Raw genomic sequence first — 10,083 nt, forward strand, 5'->3', positions numbered from 1 at the left:
GCACCAGCTGTTGACCGCTGTGTGGACTGAATCATCCTGAGTGTGCCTCTGCTCTCTCCCCACAGCTCAGCCATCCTGACCTGGTGGAGGGACTTGTTCTCATTAATGTTGATCCATGTGCAAAGGGGTGGATTGACTGGGCAGCATCCAAGGTGAGATTCTGCTTTCCCACACATGTGCTCTCCACAGCACCTAATGAACAGTGTGTAGAGAAAAAACAAAAGGACAAAATACAGGATTTTTTCCATTTCTGGCAAAAACTGCACAATTTCATTTCTTGTCCCTGCTGCATTCTAAGTCTGGGTATAGTATGGCCTCTGCCATAGGAGCATGGGTGGGTGTGATCATGTGAATGAGAAATGCAGATAAACTGCTTGGATCACTCAGCTTTCCTCTGATTCCTCTGCTTGCAGGCTTCATTTGATTGATATTGATTGGATCTCTTCATTATTCTCTTATTCTAGTCCCTTGAAATTATTTGAGGTTTCAGGTTTCAGGAGAGCTGGGTTGTGTAAACACAGTTTCTTTGAAGCTTTGCACGTCCATCCCAAGCTTCAGGGATTTGCTTCCTATATAATATGAATGGTTTCTTCATTGTTTCCTTTACTCTGAGTCGCTGTGCATGATGAAACTGCATTTTCCTGTTACTCTCCTCCTCATTCATGGTCACTCTTCAGTTTTCAGGCTGGACAACCAACATAGTGGATATTGTCTTGGCACATCATTTTGGCCATGTAAGTACTCAGCGGGTGCTAATGTTGCCTGTGCAAATGTGCATGGAGCTATAACTTCAGTATGTGTCTGCTCCCAAATAGTTCTGGTCCATCAGATAAGGGTTGCCACAAATAGTACATTTTCTCTGTGTCACGCTCACATTGGGGTTGGCATGCTGGGGGGCACACACATCCTCACTCTTGCCCTCACTGTCTCCAGGCCATGCACTGGTGATAGAACTCCATTGTGGTGCCCAGGACACTGTCCACAGAAACAAGTGGCAGCCAGCATGGAAGCCTTTGGACTGTGTGTAGAGTACAGGCCAGCTGGGAGCTTGGCAGTGGGATCTTGTATCTGTCCAGATGTTGAACTGCTGCATTCTGCTCTTCATCTTACCCTTCAGTTTCAGCAGAGGCAAACCAGCCCCTCCTGAAAACTTTGAATACAGCAATGCCTTCTGTTTGGGATTAGCTGTCTCAGCCAGCAAGCTTCCTGGGCAGTGACAGGGATGGTGCCTTGTGCACACTGTATATGCCACACAGCAGGCCAGTCCCTGACCTGGAGTCTTCTTGCAACAACACATCAGCACTGAAAGGAATGCTTCCTTCTCCAGCACCACTTCCTCCTGTGCACATCCTACTCTCTTCCCACTGTCAAGCCCCTTTATTGTATGTAGTGCTTCCTCGCATTCCCTGTTCTCTCTGGCTCTCTCAGAATGGAGTTTCTTCATAGAACTGGGTGCTGGAATTGAACTTTCTCCTGGTCACAGTCTTATAACTTAAGTATTTTTTACTTTATTACATTTATTAGTATTATTACGTACTTTGCTTCTTAAACATTAAGCGTAAGTGGAAGATCTGCCAAACGCAGAGTCATTTGTATCTGTGTAAGCACTACTGGGGCTTGGGAGTTAACTTATCCCATCTCAGGATACTTGTATTCTGGCAGCAGCTTGTGCACTGTCAGTTGTAAAGTGTAGTCACATCACCAAAGCAGGGCAGGTACCAGCACATCACATGGACACCTCATGTCTCTGGGATCCTTGTGCAGTGTGGAGTTGCTGCCCTCTGTGTCAGTGTTCACAGGGAATGACGTGTATGGACGTGCTTCAATGCTTTGGCATTTTTATGACTTGTTTCTTTACTTGTGAAAAGTGTTTCCTGTTCTTCAATTCTTCTGCTTTTGTACAGGAGGAACTGCAGGCAAATCTAGATTTGATCCAAACATACAGGCTTCATATTGCACAGGACATTAACCAAGATAACCTTCAGCTGTTCCTCACCTCATACAACAGGTATCGGATACCTTTTTGCCTGACAGACAGCTCCCATAGCTTCCCTGCTCAGTAGATTTGCTGCCATTTGTATGATCCTGTTGGGTACTGCATCAGGGGAACCTTTGTCCTAAGCCTAGTTTTCAGCTGTTCCCTTGAGGCAAACCTAGCCCTTGTGTCTGCCTGCAGGCCCTGTCACACCTCAGTAGCTCATCTCAGGGCACACAGCAATGCCATGAGAGGATGAATCCTGTTTTCTGGGGATGACTGCTGGGGCTCCTGATCTGGGCATGATGCACAGAGTTGTCTGGGTGCTGGAGCCAGCACTCATGGTTGGATTTTGTGTGCCACCTTGATAATCAGTTTCCTCTGCAGATTTAATGGAGAATTGCTTTGTTTTGTCTTTCAGTCGTAAAGATCTAGAAATTGAGAGACCAGTTGTTGGTGTCAATGAAATGACTGCTAAAACGCTCAAGTAAGTTGTCTGAATCAGCCTATCTCAGTTGCTGTGCAGTCTCTTCAGCAGAAAAGACGTCTTCTCAGCAAGAACTGCACCAAGCTCAAGCACTGGGAAGACTGTCCAAGACAGTCCCAGACTGTGGTACAGGACTGTCAGCTGCAATGGGGCAGAGGTGTCTGGAAGTCCTCTCATTAAGAGCACATTGAATTTCTCCAGAAGGCAGGGTCAGAGGCACATGTGTGCAACAGCAGTGCCAGTTGGTGTGCATGGAGAGAACAGTCTGGGTGTATCTGCAAGCTCTGGAGAATGATTTGGTACAACAAAGTGCCAAGGTGATGGCAGGCAGGGATTTTGCTGAGCCTTTTTTTGCTAACCTTTCATGATGGTGTTGATTCACAGAGCTCAGCCTTCTCAGAAACCCTTTTGTTGCACTTGGAGTAACACCTCTGTTTTGGCTTTTGACCAGGTGCCCTGCCTTGCTCGTTGTTGGTGACAACTCACCTGCTGTGGAAGCAGTGGTATGTATTCATGAACCCTTTCCTCTTGTGACATTAGCCCCACAAGCAACCCTGCAGTGCTTTCACCTTGCTCAGAATTAGTTACAGACAGTGGCCCTTTGTCCCAAGCTTTTTCAGTCCTCCAGCTACTCATGGGAGAGCCAAGGCTCAGGGGCCCTGAATGGCTCTCAGGGCAACTCCAAGGTAAGGATGGCAGAATCTGAATGAGCACCCTGCTCAACAGGTGGTGCAAAGGACCCTGTTTGGGATCGTGCATCCTTCCCTGAGCTCTGCCAGGCTGCTGCCTGCAGTTTGGTTCGTCTTGAATTGCCGTTGTTTTGCTGTTACTCTGGGGCTACCTGGGGATTAAAAATACCTGAGTGTGACTCCAGTTCTTGTGGTGGAGAGTCAGGTAGAGCTCTCTTAGAGCAGTACATCACCAGGAAGGCAGCACTTAGGAGCTCTGTCCTTTGCAGACACCCATAACCCACTTCCTTCCCAGCACAGCTATAAGCAGGGCATGGCACAGGGTAGTGGGATTGTGGTGGATGTTGCTCCTCCCTGTCAGCCAGGAGGTTGAGAACAAAAGCAGCTGTCTAAAAGTGTGGAAGAATATAGGAGTCTCCTGAAGCAGTAACTTGAACCTAGGAGCCATGCATGGAGAACATTTTCTGGCCATGGCTTGTTGCCTTGGTCTGTTTGATGTGGAAGTCTGAAATTAAGTCTGCAAGTTTTGACTTTTCTAGGATACTATCCTTGAAGATTCCTATTGCTTACTGGCTACAGTACAGTACAGGATAGGGTCTTCTGCATATAAGTGTGCCTGTCTGGCTGCCCAAGTTCCCTGCCCAGAATAACTTCCCCTGCTGAGGTTGCTTTTCCTACAGAGTCCCTGCCTATTCTCTTTTTGCAGCACTCTTACAGAGAAGAGGTGGTTGTGGCCTCCTTGTCTGGCCAGGGGACTGTGTGGCCTCCCTTATGCTGCATTGCACAGAAGTCTCCTTCCCTCCCAGTCTTGCTGTCAGAGCACATAAGGTGCTCCAGGGTTTTATAGTCCATCCCAAAACCAGGGGATGATTTCAGTTGAAGTCATGACCTGTCATCACAAGGTCCCTTAGATGGAACATGTGCCATTCCTCCCTGGATCTTTTATTCATTGTTCACTTCTTACATGATCTCTGCTTTCTTGCTCAGTCTTTCCTGGCTCCTGAGAAGCTATCATTGCTGAAGACAGCCACTGCTTCTGGTGCAGCTACTCTACATTTTACATTTGAGTCTTCAAGTTTTCTGTGTGACACCATGTCCCTCTCTTCTTTTTTCTAGGTTGAATGCAATTCCCGTCTTGACCCAACCAAAACTACCCTTCTGAAGGCAAGTGCCACTCCAGAATCATTCTGGCCAGCATAAAGATACTATTTGTGCTCAGCTCTTAGGTTTTTGCTTTCCATACATTTGGCTTTGAGAAGTTTTTGGACAGTCATTCAGGGCTGTGCTCTCTCCTTAATGGAGCCAGGGCTTGAGATGGAAGAGTTTGTCAGGGAGTCCCCCAGTCCCTGCTTTATGGCCACCTTCCACTGGCAGGGAAGACCTGTGATAGTCAGCAGAGATGCCCTGCCTCCACCCTGCTCTCTGCAGCAACAACATCCTTTCTCCCAGCTTTGTTCTGGTCCTTTCCACCCTCACCTGTGGCCCCACGATGTGCCTGACAGTGGCTGTATGGGAGTGCAAAGTGACAGACTTGGGCAGAGTGGCTGGGGGAGAGGTGCCTGGGAAGGTGCTGGGCTTCTGGAGTGTGGTCTGAGATCTCCTGGTGACATGGTCTCCAAGGTGCAGGGTTCTCTCAGCAGCAGGTCCCTGAAGGTGTAGCACCTTGGCCTTGCTCTGGTTGTAGAGGTGAGGTGGTGGAAACTGCAGTGTTTCCACTGAGGAAGCTCTCAGCCCTGGTGGGTGGGTGATGCTGGCTTGGTTTGAGGTTCTCCTGGGCAGGAAGGACAGCTCACCCTGCCTTTTGTTTCCTGCTGCAGATGGCCGACTGCGGGGGCTTGCCCCAGGTGGTTCAGGTGAGACACACCTTGGCTCTCCCATGGCATTTGAGGGCAAAAGAGCCCTTTGTTCTGCTTGCACTAAAGCCACCCTCTCTGTTTCCACAGCCTGGCAAGCTGACTGAAGCCTTCAAGTACTTTGTGCAGGGAATGGGCTACAGTAAGTGGCAAACACAATTTTGTGGTTTGGAGCAGGGTTGTCGTGAAGGGAACTCAAGCTTTCTGGTCCGTCCTAACCCACTGGCATCTATGTTCCTACCCCTGAGCTAGCGTGGTTGCCAGGAGATCCATCCATGCTGGAAAATCAGTGTGCTGACATGCCTTAGCAAGCCAGTGTTGTTCCCTGACGTGTTGGTGACTCCTTTCTAGTTGCTGGTGTTGGTAAAATCCTTTAAGTCTGTCTTTGTGCCGATGCAGAAAAATGCGTTCGCAAGAACAAAAAATCTGTGCATACCTTCTCCAAAGGGGAAGGAGGCAGCAGTGCAGCCCCATGACTAGTCCGGGTGTGGGAGCTCCCCCGTTTCTCCTCAGATGTTCCTGTTTCTCTCAGACTCACCAGGGTTAAGCCATACTCCACAACAAATCCCTCTAATGGCAGAACAGGTTCCTGGGTGACTTCTGAGGCCCAGAGAGAGCTGGGCTGTGCACCAGTGAATGTGCTGCCTTATAGCTTCCTCACCATGCTTGGAGGCAGAAGATCCTGTCACCTGAGTGTGTCAGACTAACAGCTGCTCAGCTCCCTGCCCTTGGTGTTCCTGAGGAATTGGAGGAGAAGGGCTTCTTTACTTCTTTATCTCCAAGAAGGGCTTTACTACTCATGAACATCAGGAGAAGGGTTTCTCAGTGCATTACACCAGCTCTTTCTTGCCTGCGGGGGTCAGGAGTTCCCTTTTGTGGATGATGAGCCTTCAAAAGCTGGAGTTGGGGAAGGGGTTGGTTTGTGTGACTGGCTGACCACTTAGCATGGCCACCATAAGAGCTGGGACACTTGCAGTGGTCTCCTCACAGCTTTGCCAGATCATGGTCAGGGCTTAGCAGAACCTGTCCTTTTTCTGAGGGCTCTGCAGGTAACACACACATGTAGGACAGTCATGTTCTCCAATGTTGGCCAAAGGAACCTGATCCTGCAGGGGAAGATGCTGTGTGAGGACAGTCCCTCAGCCTCACTGAGAGTGTTTCAATGTTCATGTCTCTTGTGTTCCTGGAGTTAATAAAGTCAGCAAGTGCTGTTGTCAGAGCAAGGGGGAGCAGCACTTTGGGGGTCAGCTTTCTTGTCAATAGGACATGTAGCCCTGGAGAAGGACAAGCCAATTTTCTCCTTCTAGAATTAGTAGTTGGTCCCACAATAGTTTTCCCAGCTTTCATGGGCAAGACTGTGGGACACTGTGGAGTGTGGTCAGTTCTCTTGGGGAGAACAAGGTAGAAGCAAAATACAGCTGGGCGCTGCTAGAAATATAGAAACCAGTTCTCCAACAGCTGTTCCTGTGCCTTCTGTACATGGGCTGAAGCAGCTGGATGTACTTCTGCTGACACTGCAGGTGGAAGGTACCAGCCTTGAAGGAGACTTGCAGCAGGAGTCTGATGCTGTCATCCTAAAGACGTGAATTTCTGTCCCATATCTGGAGTTACACAGTATACACTGGGGAAACCATATTTCTGTTGAGCAGGTGTGGGGTGTGCTGGTCACCCGGCGGGGAGTTATTGTCACCAGGTACAGTGTGATTTTCAGCTAAAGGCGTTGAAGAGATCTGGCCCTGATGGGTTTTTAGGTGAGCTTGGCATCTCCCCGAGATTAGCAGCTGTTCTTACAAATCCTGGGAGCTTTCAGTGCAGTGTATGAGCTGGGAATGGAAGGAAAGGTAGCTGGGGGTCCCAGGAGTAGTGCAGCCACTAGTCACACACCACAACTAATGGGTTCTTTCCTGTACTCATCCCTTTCCTTGTCTCATGTTGTTTCCAGTCCCTTATGTGCAGCTCAGCCACCTAAGCACTGAGTCAGGTACCTCCAATCGTGCATCCACCTCGGCCCCGCTCTGTGTGCTGAGTAGAATTGTTCTCCGGGTGCTTTGCTCTGTCTCAGCATGTCCTGCTGTGGGTGGGCTGATCGTTGTACTGTGCGTGCTATGGGTTTCCACCTTTCATTTGTAGTTTGTTGATTGTTGCATGACTTCAGCTCTGTGGTTTTCTAGAGTGATGAGACTAACTTTCAAAAGGTCATCCATACCAGAGCTGCCTTGGTTTGCACAGACACTGGCCGTGGCTGCTCTTGCACAGGATCAGTTACACTGCTGGCATTTTCTCACCTGGGACCTTTTGAAATTGGGCCTTAAACATCTTGCTTTAGACATGCAGACACTTACTTTTGGCAGTAAGAGTGAGTTTTCTTCCGAAGGGTACAGCTCTTTCTGTGCTTACCCAGTGACACATACCTGAGTGACTGTGGTTTTGGCTCCAGGAGCTGCCTCCTTGTCTGAGTCCCACATTTGCTCTCTCTTGCAGTGCCAGCAGCCAGCATGACCCGGTTGATGCGTTCCCGTAGCCACTCCTCCTCCAGCGTGGGCTCTGGTGAGAGCAGCCGCAGCCGGTCCCATGCCAGCACCCACGGGGAAGGGAGTGCTGGAACCCCAGAAGGAATCGACCTCCAGGCTGCACCTCAAACCATGGAAGTATCCTGTTAGGCAGGAGCCCCTCTTCTGGATTCAGACAGCTCCACTCACCCCACTGAACCCACTCAGAATTTAGCATTTCATCCAACATGGCATTAATTGTTCTCTTTAACCTGTGCATGCCCATCCAAGCAGCCACCTCCTTGGTAGTCTCTACTTGACATTACTTTGATCTTTTCTGTATCCCCTTGGCATCAGAGTCTCTTTAAAACTCGTTGACATTCCACAGTCTTAGTAAGTCCCATTACTGTACCTGCTGATGCCATCTCCTGTCTGTGCTGTGTATCAATCCAGATGACAGCCGTTGTCTTCCCTCTTCATTTAAATATAATTTCTGTGGCTTTGTGAGGTTTAAAATTGCTTTCTAGTTGTGCTTCTGCTAAAGGGCCCTTGTGATGCAGTTGGAATGTCATTGGTGAGATGTGGGAAAGACCACGAGGATGTGGCGCTCAGGCACTGGAGCAGGCAATGCAGTGTGGAGCTGTACCTGGGACACAGAACCCCACTGTCCCCAGGGCTGTTTCACATGCCATGCAGCCTGAGACTAACAAATAGTCAGGAATACTGTTTTGGTCTTACCTGTGTATGTGTGTTAAGAAGGAGCAAAGTGATTTCTTACCTGAGCCTCCTAAAGAAAAGCAATTAACCAGTAAACTACACTAACAAGGTGCACTATTAACCCAGTACAAGGGATTAAACTCCAGCAGCCCTGGCTCTAGACCACTTCTGCAACCCTCTGCTGACCCAGCAGAAGGACAGGATGCAGTGACACATGGTTGCTGTTCTCCCCTGGCACGGGTGAATATTTAATATTTAATGAGTAGGTTGTGAAATGGGAAGCAGTGCCCCTTGCCAGGTGGAGATCCCAGAATCTCCCTGCACTGCCATCTCTGTGTCCCACTGCCACTGCCCCAGGCAGGATCTGCACAGGGTGCATTTGCATGGGGGCAGGGAACACCAGTGAGTGTGACAGCCAGAAATCACACATTCCTGTGAGTCGTGTGAAGGGTGAGTAGTGAACACCTCTGTGCATATAGCAGTTACTGTCTTTGTGGAATTCACAACTGTGCTACTTTTTACATCTATCTGGGTCACCAAGGGTGGACAGTAGATGCCTACTGCCAGGGTCTGGTGTTAATGGGAGAAAAGGGATGAGTGGTCAGGCTGCTGCAAGTCTCAATTGATAAGAAAAACCTCCTTTCCACACTGCTGAGCAGCCCTGACCAAATGGGAGCCAACTTCTCCCAGGGTCATGCTCACGTTCTGCTTCACTTCAGGTAGGGAATGGGACTGGGAGGCTCTGCCTGAGGGGGACTTTGTACCGGATATTGAATAAAGCTATAACTGAGTTTCATTGTTACACTTGTGCTCTTGGTGTTTCCCTCGGCACGACCTGCACCCCTGGGGGTTTGGCAGTTTGAGTGTCTCCTGCTGCCTACAGCAAACTCAGCCCCAGGGCAGGGAGAGGACTGGGCACCTCTGCACCAGAATCATGTGGTTGGTAGCCCTGTGGCCCCTGGCAGAAGGCTGTCGGAGGGCATTGGAGATCTGGCCTCTGCCAAAAGGCAACTAGAAACATCCAGAACGGAAACAACAGCTTTGCAGCAGCACAGGCTACAGGGCTGCTTCTGGCTGTTGCTGCTCCCCAGTCTGTGCTGAGCTTCTGCCGCGGGCCTCAGAAGAGCAAACGGCGATCAGGTTCCTGCAGCTCTGGGTCACACAGAGAAGTGATGGGACTTGGCCCACAAAAAGTAACAGGGCCCCATCACACCCTGTGAGGAGATTCTGCCAGGTGCCACTGGGCAGGTGGCACCCCATGTCCCAGCCATTCCCTAGCACCTGCATTGCTCTGAAGGTGCTCATGGCATGGGGCTGGCACAGGGGTGCTTGCAGCCACAAGGCCCATGGGAAGAAAGGTGATGCCTGCCGCTTCTGTAGGATGGCTGAATCCCTGTAGCGTGTAAGAGTGCATCAGGCAGCGGGGCTGAGCAGGACAGGGTCCTGGGACAGCCCAGCCAAGTGCCCCTTGCCCTGTGCCTGCCAGGCTGCTATTCCCTGTTGGGGCACTGTGGCAAGTGCTGCCTGAGCCTCACTGACTCGCTACCACATCCACCGGCTGGATAACGGATGGCATTACATCTCCCCCAGCCTGCACAACTCGGTGGACCACTACTCTGGTAATGCCCCACCACCCCCCAGCACCCTGAGCAGTGTGCGGGGAGATGTCCCAGGCCCTGAAAAGAGGGAGGGGGAAAATGTGGCAGCTGGTCCCTCTCCTGCCCAGGTGCACCCAGGCTGGGGGGCAGGGCTGTACCCTGCTGATGCTGTAGGCTCCGTGCCCAGAGCTCAGCGAGGGACTCTGCTGCCCCTCTGTGAGCCCTGCCCCATGGAAGGGCCAAGAGCAGCCCCAGCCCCCACAGCACTCACCGTC

At 50.4% G+C, this 10,083-nt stretch overlaps 1 protein-coding gene across 4 annotated transcripts in view; it reads left to right on the forward strand.

Annotated features, from left to right (window-relative positions):
• Nucleotides 1-9,012, forward strand: part of NDRG3 (NDRG family member 3) — a 67,705-nt gene extending 58,693 nt beyond the window's left edge. Inside the window, exons 8-17 of one of the 4 annotated variants that reach the window (XM_084217937.1) lie at nucleotides 66-152; nucleotides 678-734; nucleotides 1,905-2,008; nucleotides 2,397-2,462; nucleotides 2,914-2,965; nucleotides 4,268-4,315; nucleotides 4,969-5,004; nucleotides 5,095-5,146; nucleotides 6,947-6,985; nucleotides 7,486-9,012. In XM_084217937.1, the coding sequence (XP_084074063.1) occupies nucleotides 66-152; nucleotides 678-734; nucleotides 1,905-2,008; nucleotides 2,397-2,462; nucleotides 2,914-2,965; nucleotides 4,268-4,315; nucleotides 4,969-5,004; nucleotides 5,095-5,146; nucleotides 6,947-6,985; nucleotides 7,486-7,664 (720 nt within the window). In that variant the 3' untranslated portion in view covers nucleotides 7,665-9,012. Of the gene's footprint in view, nucleotides 1-65; nucleotides 153-677; nucleotides 735-1,904; nucleotides 2,009-2,396; nucleotides 2,463-2,913; nucleotides 2,966-4,267; nucleotides 4,316-4,968; nucleotides 5,147-6,946; nucleotides 6,986-7,485 lie in introns of all 4 variants that reach the window. The other 3 variants (XM_084217935.1, XM_084217938.1, XM_084217936.1) reach the window with 3 other exon arrangements.
• The last annotated feature ends 1,071 nt before the right edge of the window (nucleotides 9,013-10,083 follow it).

Source organism: Fringilla coelebs (genome assembly GCF_963513975.1).
Source record: "Fringilla coelebs genome assembly, chromosome: 18".
Taxonomy (NCBI): Eukaryota; Metazoa; Chordata; class Aves; order Passeriformes; family Fringillidae; genus Fringilla; species Fringilla coelebs.